Source organism: Crotalus tigris, unplaced genomic scaffold (assembly GCF_016545835.1).
Source record: "Crotalus tigris isolate CLP2741 ecotype Arizona unplaced genomic scaffold, ASM1654583v1 scf7180000021329.891317, whole genome shotgun sequence".
Lineage (NCBI taxonomy): Eukaryota > Metazoa > Chordata > Lepidosauria > Squamata > Viperidae > Crotalus > Crotalus tigris.
Window position 1 is genome coordinate 279711 of NW_024098456.1, and position 17589 is coordinate 297299.

General features: G+C 34.4%; 1 protein-coding gene across 1 annotated transcript; it reads left to right on the plus strand.

The window, feature by feature from the left end:
- The first annotated feature begins 2527 nt into the window (after window positions 1-2527).
- On the plus strand, window positions 2528-4577 carry LOC120320358 (putative olfactory receptor 14L1). Its single transcript, XM_039369984.1, has 2 exons — window positions 2528-2580; window positions 3551-4577. The coding sequence occupies exon 2, from the start codon at window positions 3568-3570 to the stop codon at window positions 4498-4500; it is 933 nt and encodes a 310-aa protein (XP_039225918.1). The 5' UTR covers window positions 2528-2580; window positions 3551-3567; the 3' UTR covers window positions 4501-4577.
- Window positions 4578-17589: the final 13012 nt, after the last annotated feature.

The window sequence follows — 17589 nt, forward strand, 5'->3', positions numbered from 1 at the left end:
CTACAATGCCTTGGTAAGGCCACACTTGGAATACTGCATCCAGTTTTGGTCACCACGATGTAAAAAAGATGAAACAGCAGGACCATAATCCAGAACAACTGAAGCTTCAGAAACCAGATCTCAGTGCTGAGCACAAGAAGCCAAATGCAATATCAGTCTTACCTTTTCTTACATTAGATTTTCCCATATTCCATCATCCCTGTTCTCATCCAGGGTGGGGATGGCCTCACCTTGATGTGCTTACAGGTAAAACCCCATTTTCAATCCAGTCTCTCACCCAACGGTGGAATGGAAGCCCATTCCCACTCAGCCCACTGACACAAAACTAGTCCATAATGTGATCTTTGTCAATCCAGTATTAGAATCAGATTTAATATTATTGTTGTTGTTTTTATTATTATTATTATTATTATTATCGTTATTGTTGTTGTTGTTAATGTTTGAAAGTGAATCCTGCCATCCCTCCTCATTAAAATAATACAGACGCTTGGGCAATGACCCAAAGAATCTTTTTTATTATTTTAAAATGGCTTTTTTTAATCTAGGGGGAAATGGTAAGAAAAAAATGCATCAACTCTCAGTGCTATAATATATATCATGATGTATTTAGAAAGACATCAGGAGAAAAAGATCAAGGGAATTGTACAAATAAAGATGGGTGAAGATAGTCATTCTCTTAAATTTATTTTGTATTATCCATTATTTTCCCCTTTTTTCTTTAAACATTGTAAATTTTTCTTTCCCTTTATTCCAACAAAATACCAATTCTAATATAAGTTTTAGCTGCTGTAGATAAATGATTTTTTTCAGGCGCTTTTATTTAAGGAGAGAGATGAAAATAAATTGAGAAGAAATCCAGCTTTTACTATGTCTGCTAGCTCACTCCTGTTCCCAGTATCACTAAACACATGGCTTAATAGTGGTCCTACTATACTGATGAAACCCCCAGTCACAAACAGAATAGCAGGCATCCAAGAGTGGCTAACCATTGGCTAAAGAAATTAACAGCAATGTGTAAATGCCTGGCATACAGAATCAACTCCTAGACTTCCTTCCAGACTGGCTATTAGAAAGAATAGGGTTAATCATGAGAGACCTCTACAAGGGAACATCTACACCCAACTATTAGCCAATAACTTACGATTCTAGAACATTGAAAGTTCAATCAGGAATTATAGCCACTGAGCTACAGAGCTTTATGGGCAAACACATGAGCAGAACTCAAAGGAGCAACACCAGAGGTTCAAGTCATCAGTGCCACACACATAGATCTGTGAACACCTGGCTTATACAAAATCAACAGGACACTAACAACCTTCCTCAACAACTCAGTGGGGTCTTATTTTGGGGAAACATGGTCTATACATGGTACTATAAATCCTCCAATATTGAATATGATTGAATTCATCTAATGGGCTTCTTTCATATTTCTTTAGTTTGGAGCTATGTCAATATTTATGAGAAAAATTAAACCCATTTATTCCACCCACGTCAATGAGACTTAAAGGAAAATGACAATTTTGAACAGATAAAAGGTGTGGACACAATTTTGTGACTTTTGGAGGTATAAAGGACAAACAGCAAAATGATTCTTGAAATCATCAGTCATCAAAGTGAGAAAGAGGGGGTAGGGAGGGAGGGAAGGAGATAGATAGATAGATAGATAGATAGATAGATAGATAGATAGATAGATAGATAGATGGATGGATGGATGGATGGATGGATGGATGGATGGATGGATGGATGGATGGATGGATGGATGGATGGATGGATGGATGGACGGACGGATGGAGATAGACAGAAACATGAACATGTTACATTACTTACAAGCATAAAGTGTTCCCACTGTATTTTCATTATTAATCTTTCCATTTTGATTGCCAAATTTAAAGAAGAAAGAAAGAAAGAAAGAAAGAAAGAAAGAAAGAAAGAAAGAAAGAAAGAAAGAAAGAAAGAAAGAAAGAAATGGGGAACAGCTCCTACCTACCAAATTGTTTATTAATGTTTGATTTTTAAGATAATGTACAACAAATATGTTTGAAAAGTGCAGAGAAGAATTTTTAGGGATTAATAATATATAAAGAACTCAGAACAGAGCTCCATGCTGCATGAATAGCTACAAAATTCTTCTGAGTATTAAGTAACAGTAATTATGTTGAATTTGAACTTGCCACCCTATAAAACCAAAATAAATGATAGAAGTTGTTCTGTAAGTAAAATATTACATAATTGAGAAAGCTTAAATTTTCAGCACATAAAAACATAGATTTGTTGCTCATCTATTTTTCATTACTGAATCTGCAAATTAATCCCCTGTCTCTCTTTGCTCATTATCATAATAAAAACACTTGGGTGATGATTTAAGGAGCTGCTGCTATTTTTTTTTTAATACATTGCATAGTAGATTTTTATGGTAGCAATGGAGATAGTTGGGTGTTTTTTTATCTTTGGGGAATTGGCAAGAAAAATTAGATAAAATCTCATGAAAATTCAGTGCTATATAAAATCTCACTGATGGCTTTAGAAAGACAATAAGAAAACAAATAAAGAAATCTGGAAGAATACATGTGGATAAAGATGGTAAGCCATTCACTTATTTATACTTTGAATTGTACTTTTTTGTCCATTTTTATTTTAAATATTCATAAATCTTAGCTATCTGTCCAAATTAAAATCCCAACAAAATATAGATTAAAAGTGTTATTTGCTTATATTCTTTAGGAACATTTATTTGAGTAGAGAGATAAAAATCAATAGCACTGGAACAGCATATGCTCTAAGTTAAGTAAATCTAAGAAATTTCCCCACAATTCATACCCTCAGTGATTGTTCAAACATTCCTCACTCAGTTTAAAAGCTGAGATTTGACTGTTTATCAAGATTTACTATGGCTTCCTGTAATTTGATTTCAATTATTTTCTTTAAATCAATTGAAATGTGTTATCATTTAAAAATACTTTTAGAATCAAGGCCTTTGACAGTATTTAAAATGGACTCATTAAAAAATCACTCATGTTCTAAACAAGGTGACCATATAGAGTGCTTAACTGAAATGAAGTTGTGTCATTGATTTGAGGAGTCTGATTTGAAGCCATTCTTCATAATCCCCATTTTCTGTAGAACAAGGTAAAGGTGTGATGGTCACTCAAAATATGAGAGTGTTAAGATAACAACTTCAGATATGTTACACTGACACAGTTGAACGTATATGTATTCAAATCAAACTTCCAGTAGTTTTTCTATGACCTGATAAAAAGAACTGATTTCTTTAGGTGCCCGTTTCTGATGAAATCAGTGTTAGAAAAATCTATTAAACAAGTTAAATATTTCAAAGATCTCTAAGCCCAAGACTATAAAATAATAGCATAAGACTTGACACCTTGAACTTTAAGAAAACACAATTACATACCTCTTTTGCTCAGAACATTTTAATAAATATGAGGAACCAAGGTATAATCTAATCTTCTCTAAACATTGATTCAATACTCTCCAATTAACAAATGGTATTGAATAGAAATATTTTAACAATTCCTTTTCCTTCTCTTTCTAGGAATATCATTATTAAGAATGAATAATGATACATCTGATTTTCTTCTCTGGGAATTCTCAGAAATTTGGGAGCTACAGATTATGCACGTGTCTTTACTACTGATACTCTATTTAATGACATTATCAGGGAACCTTGTCATCATCTTTGCTATTGTTTTTGACCACCACCTTCACACCCCCATGTACTTCTTCCTGTTCATTTTAGCCATGCAAGACATTGGGTCCATTTCAGTCATTGTCCCCAAAGCCGTTTTTAATTCTCTTATGAATACTAGGACTATTTCTCATGCTGGATGTGTTGCCCAAGTTATGTTCTTCATCTTTTTCTTGACCTGTGATGTATTCCTCCTTACTGTGATGGCTTATGATCGGTATATTGCCATTTGTAACCCTTTACAATATGAAATGATAATGAACAGGAAGACCTGCACCAAAATGATAGGCAGTGTATGGACAGCCAGCTTTCTCAATGCTTCATTACACAGTACAGTCACTTTTCTTACTCCTTTCTGTTCTAAGATTATTAATCAGTTTTACTGTGAAATCCCATATTTACTTAAGATTACTTGTTCTGGTTCATATATATATGAAATTGGAGTTATGATCTTCAGTGCTACATTTCCACTGGGTTGTTTTATTTTTGTCTTTCTGACTTATGCGCATGTCTTCTCTGCCGTTCTGAGAATTCCTTCAGCTGAAGGTAGAACAAAAGCCTTCTCTACTTGCCTACCACACATTATTGTTTTCTCCATATTTTTCTTTACTGCTAGTTTTGCTTATTTTAGGGTCATATCTGATAGTCCACCCCGTCTTGATTTCATAATTACAATAATGTATTCCATTGTTCCACCCATGATGAATCCATTAATCTACAGCATGAGAAACAAGGACATCAAAGTCGCTTTTTCAAGACTTTGTGGTCACATGTCATTGCATTTTAAAGAAATGTGAATTGTGTACTGAGCTAGGTTTTCATATGACCCAGAAAGAGAAAAATAAATATATGATATAAAACTTATGTAACCATTCCCCAATTGCAGATAACACTTATTTTATTCATTCTTAAGCTTGATTTCATCTATGTAGAGACTGATGATGTTATGGACTATTGAGTTAATACTGTCCCCTGATATCCATGGGATGGGTATCTGCAGTTTTCTTGGCAACATTTTCAAAAGTGGCTTGCCAACATCTTTTCTTCATTTTTCCATTTCTCATACAGGCAGTCTCTTCTAAGTCTTAATATGATGTCTGCAAATTTAAAAATATCTCAAATGAAGAATAAATGTAACTCTTTCTTACTAGAACAAAACAATTTTAGGACATGGAAAACACATATATGTTAACTGTATTAATTGTTTACTGATTCCTATACTATATAGATACTGTAGAGTTCAGTCAAAAATGATCTCAAATCTATTGCACTTTTAATGTGAATTGTGTAGTTTTTCCAATGCTGACACAAAGTATGAATATCAAATTTCCTATTCCATACAGTATCTAAAATCTGCATATCAAATTGATTTAACAATAACAATAACAATTATTTATAATAAATAAATAATTCACAGGTCTCACATTTTTAAATTATTTGTATTATTTAAAAATACAAACCTAGTTGAAATACCTAATAATTTTTCTAAACTAAAAATCACAGTATAAATATAATTTCAGATATAACAGTTTTTATTAATCAATGCTAATATCTGAATGATCCCATGTTGTCATTTGGACATGAGAAAAAAAGTAAAATGTTCATTTTCACAATTTTCCAATAGATTTAATAGTCTCAGGAGATTCATCCATTCTATTATATTTTTACCACTAAGTAGTGCAATTAATTTCAAATGGTCCAGGAAGCAAGATTTTATAGAATTTGTATATTACTCAAAAGATATGTAACATGAAACATGAAATATAGATTAGGGTTACCATTTTTTTTGTCTTTAGTTAACGACTGCACCCTTTTCAATTTATGAATTAAAAACCCATAAAACTGAGGATATATTACATCTTTGGAATTTTTTTCAAAATGGAAATTTTGCATGGCATCTCAATATCATCCATAAAAAATGTTTCATAATAATGACTACATCAGAGGCTATAAAACATCTGTCTCTATAAATTATAATCCGTTGAATCTGTAAACTAAAATATATGCCTCAGTGACTTCTTCTCTAGGTGACTGAAACATGTACTACATAGTACTATCTTTAAAACCACTTAAGAGACTTGAGCTGATCCAGAAAGAGGTAGCAGAGGTACACATGAAAATGCCACAAGAATGTCCTGGTAGCAGCTTTGGTACATGAACTGTAGAGGTGACAACTAAGATTTTGGATACAATCATATTTCTACTGATTGCCACGTACAAAACCCTTCATAGAACACTTGTCAAAATAACAAGGAAATAAGTTCTCCTGTTACCTTGCTTGTCCTCTCATTTCTGATAGAATAATCCCATCTATCAATCATTGTCATCTAATGAGGCCCAGTAGTTATATCTTCTCTAATCTGGCTATTCACTCAGATATTGACAAAAGGTATGGTATATATTATCTATAAGTTACTTTTGTTATCATTGTGATTGTTTCTTTGTTTGGACATCTTTTCTTTTTCATGATTCTGTTATTTTGACTTTTTATATTTTTAATCAGTGTATAACCCTTTATTACTTTGAGGGGGGCCATGCAAAACTGAGTGATGAACTGCAAATCAACCATTCATTCAATCAATCAATGAACTGATCAAACAATGTGTCCCTGTTGGGCAAAATGTGTCTGTGTAATAAAATTTTGGAAGTGAATTCAAACAAGATATGAAAAAGATGTAAAAGTAATGGGATTTTACAAAGAACAGACACCACTAGATAAAATACTTTTGAAAACAGATGAAAATCTGATTAAGAAACTCTATAAATTCCTGCTAAACTGGAAGATGGAAGAAGGACAAGTGAAAGAAACAATGATAGTGTGGGCAAAGAATTTTGGTTATTCTATAGATTTAGAAGATTGGCAAAAACTATGGGACCAAAATATTAAATTTACTAAAGCAGCTGCATATAAGGAAAACTTATATAAAATGTTTTATAGATGGCATATGACACCAGTTAGATTAGAGAAAATGTTTAAAAATGTATCAAATATGTGTTGGAAATGTAAACAACAACCAGGCACTTATTATCATCTCTGGTGAATATGTCCTAATGTTAAAAAGTTTTGGTTTAAGATCCATATGTGACTAGAAGAGATGATTAAAATACAGAACTCTGTTTGTTAGGAATATTAGGTTTGAATTATGGAAAAGAGAATGAGTATTTAATATTGCATGTTCTGACAGCCGCAAGAATAATATTTGCCCAATTTTGGAAAAATGAAAATTTACCATCTGACCAGGCTATAATAACAAAAATCCTTGAATGTGCAGAAATGGATAGATTCACTTTAGAAATGAAAGAGAAAGAAGACACAATTTACTTTAAAACATGGGGAAATTTTTATTATTGGTTAGAAACATGCTAGAATGAGAAAAAGTTATGAAATTTAAAGAGATAATTGATAATTTGTATTTATATTCCACAATTTGTATGAACTTGTTCTTATTTCTTCTTCTTCCTCTTTGTATATTTGTGATCTTAAATAATATGGTAAACTATAATTAATATGTAATATATTATTATTTTAAAGTATTATAATTAATTAATATTAAGCATTGTTACATAGTGAAATGAATGAGATTTATTGACTAATTTGTTATTTATATGATTATATGGAAAGTTGTTTAATAATAGAGTAATTATTAAGATTTAATATGTAAACCCGGACTGGTAGACTTGCTGAAGTGATGTTATTTTGTGGGATTAATCCCACTTTTGTGTTACCCCTTTCCCCCGGTCTAACCTTTTTGTATGTTTCCCATTGTCTTATCCTTTTTGACCCTATCTCTTTATTACCTTTGTAAAACTCAATAAAAATATTTATTAGAAAAAAATTTGGAAGTGGAAAATCAGGTTAGGTATTTCTTTAAAATGTCATCAGTACAGAAGATATTCCTAATCTGTTCTTAATAAACTGAGTATATAAACTAGTTGAAAAAATATTTAAAAATGTATATGGTACCTTAAGCCATAGATATAGATAGACAGATAGCAATAACAATAGCACTTAGACTTATATATCACTCCATAGTATTTTATAACACTCTCTGAATGGTTTATAATGTCAGCATATTTTCCTCAACAATCTGGATCCTCATTTTACCAACCTTGGAAGGATGGAAGGCTGAGTTAACCTTGAGCCTGTCAGGATCTAACTTCTGGCAGTGGGCAGAGTTATCCTGCAATGCTGCTTCCTAACCACTGTAGAGAGAAAGACAGATGTTATGTTACTTAAAGTGTAATATGTTTCCATTGAACTTTCATGATCAAATTTACTATTTTGATTGCCACCTTTCTAAAAGATGGCTGGGTATAGCTCTTGCCCAGTAAAATATTTGTCAGTGTCTAATTTTCAAGATAATATACAGCGAATATGTTTGAAAAGGGCTTAAAAATATTTTTAGTGATTTCTTTTACTACCTGGGCTCAGAATAGAGCTTTCTTTTCTGAGAATTCCCAAAGAATTTGGAGCTACTGATCATGCATATAGTTTTACTACTGATAGTGTATTCAACAACGATAACAGGGAACCTTTTCATCATCACTACTGTTATTTTTTACTATCACCTTCACACACCCATGTACTTCTTCCTAATGAATTTAGCCATGAAAGATATTGGTTTAGTTTCAATCATTGTCTCCAAATCTGTTTTTAATACTCTTATGAACATTAGGATTATTTCTTATTCTGGCTGTGTTGCCCAAATCACGTTCTTCTTCTTCTTCCTGGCCTGTGATATATGCCTCCTTTCTCTCATGGCTTATGATTGATATATTGCTATTTGTGACCCTTTATATTGTGAAATGATAATGAACAGGAAGGCCTGCACCAAAATGATTAGTGTTACATGGACAGCCAGTCTTCTCAATGCTTTATTACACACTATTTTCACTTTCATGACTCCTTTCTGTTCTAATATTATTAATCAATTCTACTTTGAAGTTCCTTATTTACTTAAGATTGCCTGTCTTGGTTTATATATATATATCTGAAACTGGAGTTTTAATCTTCCACGATACATTAACATTTGGTTGTTTTATTTTTGTCCTTGTGACTTATGTGCAAGTCTTCTCTGCTGTTCTCAGAGTTCCTTTGGTTCAAGGAAGGAAAAAGGCCTTTACTACTTGTCTACCACACCTTATTGTCTTCTGCATATTTTTCATTACTGGTTCCTTTGCTTATCTTAAGCCCATATCTGACATCCATCCACCTCAACTTCATAATTACTATGTGTATTCTGTTATTCCTTCCAGGATGAATCCATTCATCTACAGCATAAGAAAAAAGGACATCAGAGTTGCTCTTTCAGTATTTTTTGGTCAGATGTATGATTTTTGTACCTCAAGTATGTATTTCCTGAGTTGAGTCAGTAAACTCTAGGTGTTAACTGCCAACTATACCTTTTTGTTAACTGCTCAAGTCTTTGGAAGCGTATCCTCAGAAAAATATATATCTCATTTTTTTTTTCAGGGTATGTGAAAAGATACTAAAATAGAATGCAAAACGATAGTGTCAGTTAGATTTCAAAACTGAACTATTATAACTGCAATGAGTTAAACACTTTAAACTCTTTAAAACACTTCTAAAAGCATCCAGTGTGGAAATCTGTGCACAAGTGTGCCTTCATTTTTATGAAGTATGAAAATTTCAAATTCTTTCAAAATATATTTTAAACAGTTGCATCTATCAGTTTTCTCATGCAAATGGAGAAGAAATATATTAAGATTTAATTAAAGCTATATTTCCCTGTATATTTAAAATTCCCTTTCATCAGATTGCTAAAGAAAGAAGTAGGAAAAAGTTTGATTCTATTAATAGTTTAGTGCATAGAAAGTAGACTCATTTGATTCAATTCACTTTAGGCAAGACATATATTATCTGGGAGATATAGCTTTGATCAAATTTCCTTCAAGCACTGAAGACATTGAGGGTGAAGGTTCATACTCCAAGCTTGAGGGTTAGTTTCCAAACTTTTCATTACCAGGCTAGGTAACATTTTCAGTGGTGTTTAGTGAATGTCTGTGTCAGTGTTCTACTTATATAAGGGTTTCAGGTGTAGGAGTATCAAATGAGGATCTTGTGATGGGCCAGGTGTGAGTCATCAGAGAGAGGCTTGTGATGGGGAGGTACATCAGATAAGGGTCATTGGAGGGTTTGAATTAGGGGGCCGGGAGTGAGTCATCAGAGGGAGGCTGGTGGCGGGTCTTGTGATGGAGAGATTACATCAAGTCAGGATCATTGGAAGGTAAACTGTTGGTGGGGAAGAGGGGCTTGAGGGTTGGTGCTGTCTCCAGATGCTATTTGATTGATTTAGATTCTGAGGGGTTCATGTGCTGGTTGTAGATCAATATGTCTGTTGATGGAATTGCTTGTGGAATGCCAGGCTTCGATGAACGGTCGAGCATAGTGGATGGTAACATGGCCAATGATTTTTGTGTTGCTCCAATTTCATTCACACATTCAAAAAAAAACTAGGAAGAAAATATGTATTTGGTTGAATATCAGATTTCCAATGTTTTACGTATTCAAAAAGAAGAAATTTAGCCAGTAAAATGCTGCCTATTCAAGGTTACCATACAGAGAAAAGAACCCACAAAATACATAGTTGTCTCAGATTTGAAGAATGTGTCCAAAATCCAGGAGCGATCATTTATGAGGGAATGAAATTTTGGAAAGTTGTAGCTGCTTCAGCTCATTTGCAACACAATTTCCTTACATTTTTAGGTATGAAATAAAAACTATGCAAAATGTTTCTTGAAATATTTGTGTGAATGTCTATGTAGACTCTCTCTCTCTCTCTCTCTCTCTCTCTCTCTCTCTCTGTGTGTGTGTGTGTGTGTGTGTGTGTGTGTGAGAGAGAGAGAGAGAGAGAGAGGTGGGGGGGAAGAGGCTGAAGCAGAGGCAGAGGCAGAGGCAGAGTGGGAGGGGAGTTGTTACATTACCTACAAGTGTAATAAATCTTCCCATTTTAATTGCAACTATTCCAAAATTTTGCTAGGATCAGATCCCACTCAGAAAAATATTTCTCAATCTTGAATTTTCAAAATAATACATAGAAAATATGAAAGCAAAATGAGTTTCAAGTAACTTATGTCACAAAGAACTCAAAATAATTCTGCATATCAGTATACTGTTACTCAAGTTAAGATAGGCAAGAAAATGGTAAGGGAGCACTTGTCCAGCCTAGATGAGTTCAAACTGCCAGGACCAGATGGATTACACCCCAGAGTTTTCAAGGAACTGGCAGATGTGATATCGGAATCACTGAACTATATTTTTCAAAGATCCTGGAACACAGGGGAACTACCAGAGTACTGGAAAAGAGCTGATGTAGTTCCCATCTTCAAAAAAGGGAAAAAAAGGACCCAGGAAATTACAGACCTATCAGACTGACCACAATACCTGGGAAGATTCTGGAAAAGATAATCAAACAACGAATCAGTGAACACCTACAGGCAAACAAAGTTATTACTAAAAGCCAACACGGGTTTGTCAAAAACAGATCATGCCAGACAAATCTTATTGCATTCTTTGACCAAGTGACAAAATCAGTGGACCAGAGGAATGCTGTGGATATAATTTACTTAGACTTTAGTAAGGCATTTGACAAAGTAGACCACAACCTACTACTTGATAAGATAGAAAAATGTGGGTTAGATAGCATCACCACCAAACGGATCCATAGCTGGCTGACCGGCCATACTCAGCATGTGGTCCTCAATGGAACTGCATCTACATGGAGGGAAGTGTGTAGTGGAGTGCCCCAGGGCTCTGTTTTTGGCCCACTGCTCTTCAACATCTTCATCAATGATCTGGATGAGAGGATAGATGGCGAACTCATCAAATTTGTGGGCAACACCAAGCTGGCAGGAATAGCCAACACTCCAGAAGACAGGGTTAAGATACAGGAGGACCTGGACAGACTTGAACACTGGGCACTATCTAACAAAATGAAATTCAATGGTGAAAAAAGTAAGGTTCTACATTTAGGCAAGAAAAACCAAATGCACAGGTATAATATAGTGGATACCTTGCTCAATAGTAGTAACTGTGAGAGGGACCTCAGAGTCCTAGTGGACAATCATTTAAATATGAGCAAGCAGTGTGCTGCAGCTGCCAAAAAATCCAACACAGTGCTAGGCTGCATTAACAGAGGGATAGAATCAAGATCGTTTCATGTCAATGAGGTGGCTGCAGAGTGGGAGGGGAGTTGTTACATTACCTACAAGTGTAATAAATCTTCCCATTTTAATTGCAACTATTCCAAAATTTTGCTAGGATCAGATCCCACTCAGAAAAATATTTCTCAATCTTGAATTTTCAAAATAATACATAGAAAATATGAAAGCCAAGTAACTTATGTCACAAAGAACTCAAAATAATTCTGCATATCAGTATACTGTTACTCAAGTTAAGATAGGCAAGAAAATGGTAAGGGAGCACTTGTCCAGCCTAGATGAGTTCAAACTGCCAGGACCAGATGGATTACACCCCAGAGTTTTCAAGGAACTGGCAGATGTGATATCGGAATCACTGAACTATATTTTTCAAAGATCCTGGAACACAGGGGAACTACCAGAGTACTGGAAAAGAGCTGATGTAGTTCCCATCTTCAAAAAAGGGAAAAAAAGGACCCAGGAAATTACAGACCTATCAGACTGACCACAATACCTGGGAAGATTCTGGAAAAGATAATCAAACAACGAATCAGTGAACACCTACAGGCAAACAAAGTTATTACTAAAAGCCAACACGGGTTTGTCAAAAACAGATCATGCCAGACAAATCTTATTGCATTCTTTGACCAAGTGACAAAATCAGTGGACCAGAGGAATGCTGTGGATATAATTTACTTAGACTTTAGTAAGGCATTTGACAAAGTAGACCACAACCTACTACTTGATAAGATAGAAAAATGTGGGTTAGATAGCATCACCACCAAACGGATCCATAGCTGGCTGACCGGCCATACTCAGCATGTGGTCCTCAATGGAACTGCATCTACATGGAGGGAAGTGTGTAGTGGAGTGCCCCAGGGCTCTGTTTTTGGCCCACTGCTCTTCAACATCTTCATCAATGATCTGGATGAGAGGATAGATGGCGAACTCATCAAATTTGTGGGCAACACCAAGCTGGCAGGAATAGCCAACACTCCAGAAGACAGGGTTAAGATACAGGAGGACCTGGACAGACTTGAACACTGGGCACTATCTAGCAAAATGAAATTCAATGGTGAAAAAAGTAAGGTTCTACATTTAGGCAAGAAAAACCAAATGCACAGGTATAATATAGTGGATACCTTGCTCAATAGTAGTAACTGTGAGAGGGACCTCAGAGTCCTAGTGGACAATCATTTAAATATGAGCAAGCAGTGTGCTGCAGCTGCCAAAAAATCCAACACAGTGCTAGGCTGCATTAACAGAGGGATAGAATCAAGATCACGTGAAGTATTAATACCATTTTACAATGCCTTGGTAAGGCCACACTTGGAATACTGCATCCAGTTTTGGTCACCACGATGTAAAAAAGATGTTGAGACTCTAGAAAGAGCAACAAAGATGATTAGGGAACTGGAGGCTAAAACATATAAGGAACGGTTGCTGGAATTGGGTATGTCTAGTTTAACAAAGAGAAGGACGAGGTGGGACATCATAGTGGTGTTCCAATATCTCAAGGGCTGCCACAAAGAAGAGGGAGTCAAGCTATTCTCCAAAGCACCTGAAGGCAGGACAAAAAGCAATGGGTGGAAACTAACCAAAGAGATAAGCAACCTAGAACTAAGGAGAAACTTCCTGACAGTTAGAACAATTAACCAGTGGAACAACCTGCCTCCAAAAGCGGTGAATGCTCCAACACTGGAAGTTTTTAAGAAGAAACTGGACAGCCATTTGTCCAAAATGGTATAGAGTTTCCTGCTTGAGCAGGGAGTTGGACTAGATGACCTCCAAGGTCCCTTCCTACATTATTATTATTATTATTATTATTATTATTATTATTATTATTATTATTATTTAAAAATATAGTCAGATTAAGTGTCCATCTCTTTTTTTTATTATTGAGCCTTCAAATTAGTCCTCTTCTCTCTCCCCCCATTATAGTAATAAAGACACTTGGGCAATATCTTAAGGAGGTTTTGTTGCCTCTGTCCTCTCTCATAAGTTAGGAGATCATGATCAGATCATGGATAAGGGGGACTTTAATACAAGCTGATTTGTAATTAAGCAACAGCAGGACCATAATCCAGAACAATTGAAGCTTCAGAAACCAGATCTCAGGGCTGAGCACAAGAAGCCAGAATGCAATATCAGTCTTACCTTTTCTTACATAAGATTTTCCCATATTCCATCATCCCTGCAATGCTTTTCCTTGTTCTCTCTCTTTTACCAGTTAGCTTCCTGTCCTTACTTTCCCTTTCCCCCAAAGCAAAGAATCCCATCCTAACTGCCACCAATAAATAAATAGGGACAAGGAGGCACAGATTTGGTCATGATGCATCTACATAACATTCAGCACCCCCATCTGGTCAGACTGTTCCTCCCCTTCACCCAAACTATGCTCTCCTTCCTAATCTACTCAATTCACTCTCCCTCAAACACACTGTTCTCATCCAGGATGGGATGGCCTCACCTTGATGTGTTTACAGGTAAAACCTCATTTTCAATCCAGTCTCTCACCCAAGGGTGGAATGGAAGCCCATTCCCACTCAGCCCACTCACACAAAACTAATCCATAATGTGATCTTTGTCAATCCAGTATTAGAATCAGATTTAATATTGTTGTTGCTGTTGTTGTTGTTGTTATCATTATTGTTGTTATTAATGTCTGAAAGTGAATCCTGCCATCCCTCCCCATTAAAATAATATAGACCTTTGGGCAATGACCCAAAGAGTCTTTTTATTATTTTAAAATGGCTTTTTTTAATCTATGGGGAAATGGCAAGAAAAATTGCATCAACTCTCAGTGCAATAATATATAATATCATGATGTATTTAGAAAGACAACAGGAAAAAAAGATCAAGAGAATTGTACAAATAAAGATGGATGAAGATAGTGAGTCATTCTCTTAAATTTATTTTGTATTATCCATTATTTCCCCTTTTTTCCTTTAAACATTGTAAATTTTTCTTTCCCTTTATTCCAACAAAATACCAATTCTAATATAAGTTTTAGCTGCTGTAGATAAATGATTTTTTCAGGGGCTTTTATTTAAGGAGAGAGATGAAAATAAATTGAGAAGAAATCCAACTTTTACTATGTCTGCTAGCTCACTCCTGTTCCCAGTATCACTAAGCACATGGCTTAATAGTGGTCCTATATACTGATGAAACCCCCAGTCACAAACAGAATAGCAGGCATCCAAGAGTGGCTAACCACTGGCTAAAGAAATTAACAGCAATGTGTAAATGCCTGGCATACAGAATCAACTCCTAGACTTCCTTCTAGACTGGCTATTAGAAAGAACAGGGTTAATCATGAAAGACCCCTACAAGGGAACATCTATACTCATCTATTAGCCAATAACTTACGATTCTAGAACATTGAAAGTTCAATCAGGAATTATAGCCACTGAGCTATAGAGCTTTATGGGCAAACACATGAACAGAGCTCAAAAGGGCATCAGGAGCAGCACCAGAGGTTCAAGTCATCAGTGCCACACACATAGATCTGTGAACACCTGGCTTATACAAAATCAACAGGACACTAACAACCTTCCTCAACAGCTCAGTGGGGTCTTAATTTGGGGAAACATGGTATATATATGGTACTATAAATCCCCCAATATTGAATATGATTGAATTCATCTAATGGGCTTCTTTCATATTTCTTTAGTTTGGGAGCTATGTCAATATTTATGAGAAAAATTAAACCTATTTATTCCACTCACATCAATGAGACTTAAAGGAAAATGACAGTTTTGAACAGATAAAAGATGTAGACACAATTTTGTGATTTTTGGAGGTATAAAGGACAAACAGCAAAATGATTCTTGAAATCATCAATCATCAAAGTGAGAAAAAGAGGGTGGGGAGGGAGGGTAGGAGAAACATGATGATAGATAGATAGATAGATAGATAGATAGATAGATAGATAGATAGATAGATAAAGATAGACAGAAACATGAACATGTTACATTACTTACAAGAATAAAGTGTTCCCACTGTATTTTCATTATTAAACTTTCCATTTTGACTGCCAACTTTAAAAAAAGAAGAAAGAAAGAAAGAAAGAAAGAAAGAAAGAAAGAAAGAAAGAAAGAAAGAAAGAAAACGGGGAACAGCTCCTACCTACCAAATTGTTTATTAATGTTTGATTTTTAAGATAATGTACAACAAATATGTTTGAAAAGTGCAGACAAGCATTTTTAGAGATTACTTATATATAAAGAACTCAGAACAGAGCTCCATGCTGCATGAATAGCTACAAAATTCTTCTGAGTATTAAGTAACAGTAATTATGTTGAATTTGAACTTGCCACCCTATAAAAACAAAATAAACGATAGGAGTTGATAATATGCCATCCTTGTTCTGTAAGTAAAATATTACATAATTGAGAAAGCTTACATTTTCATCACATAAAAACATAGATTTGTTGCCCATCTATTTTTCATTACTGAATCTGCAAATTAGTCCCCTGTCTCTCTTTGCTCATTATCATAATAAAAACACTTGGGTGATGATTTAAGGAGCTGCTGCTATTTTTTTTTTTAATACATTGCATAGTAGATTTTTATGGTAGCAATGGAGATAGTTGGGTGTTTTTTTATCTTTGGGGAATTGGCAAGAAAAATTAGATAAAATCTCATGAAAATTCAGTGCTATATAAAATCTCACTGATGGCTTTAGAAAGACAATAAGAAAACAAAGAAATCTGAAAGAAGACATGTGGATAAAGATGGTAAGTCATTCACTTATTTATACTTTGAATTGTACATTTTTGTCCCTTTTTATTTTAAATATTCATAAATCTTACTTATCTGTTCCAATTAAAATCCCAACAAAATATAGATTAAAAGTGTTATTTGCCTATATTCTTTAGGAACATTTATTTGAGTAGAGAGATAAAAATCAATAGCACTAGAACAGCATATGCTCTAAATTAATCAAATAATCTAAGAAATTTCCCCACAATTCATACCCTCAGTGATTGTTCAAACATTCCTCACTCAGTTTAAAAGCTGAGATTTGACTGTTTATCAAGATTTACTATGGCTTCCTGTAATTTGATTTCAATTATTTTCTTTAAATCAATTGAAATGTGTTATCATTTAAAAATACTTTTAGAATTAAGGGCTTTGACAGTATTTAAAATGGACTTGTTAAAAAATCACTCATGTTCTAAACAAGGTGACCATATAGAGTCTTAACTGAAATGAAGTTGTCACATTGATTTGAAGAGTCTGATTTGAAGCCATTCTTCACAAGCCCCATTTTCTGTAAAACAAGGTAAAGGTGTGATGGTCACTCAAAAAATGAGAGTGTTAAGATAACAACTTCAGATATGTTACACTGTCACAATGTATGTGAATGTATTCAAATCAAACTTCCAGTAGTTTTTCTATGACCTGATAAAAAGAACTGAATTCTTTAGGAGCCCATTTCTGATGAAATCAATGTTAGAAAAATCTATTAAACAAGTTAAATATTTCAAAGATCTTTAAGCCCAGGACTATAAAATAATAGTATAAGACTTGACACCTTGAACTTTAAGAAAACACAATTACATACCTCTTTTGCTCAGAACATTTTAATAAATATGAGGAACCAAGGTATAATCTAATCTTCTCTAAACATTGATTCAATACTCTCCAAATAACAAATAGATTGAATGGAAATATTTTAACTATTCCTTTTCCTTCTCTTTCTAGGAATATCATTATTAAGA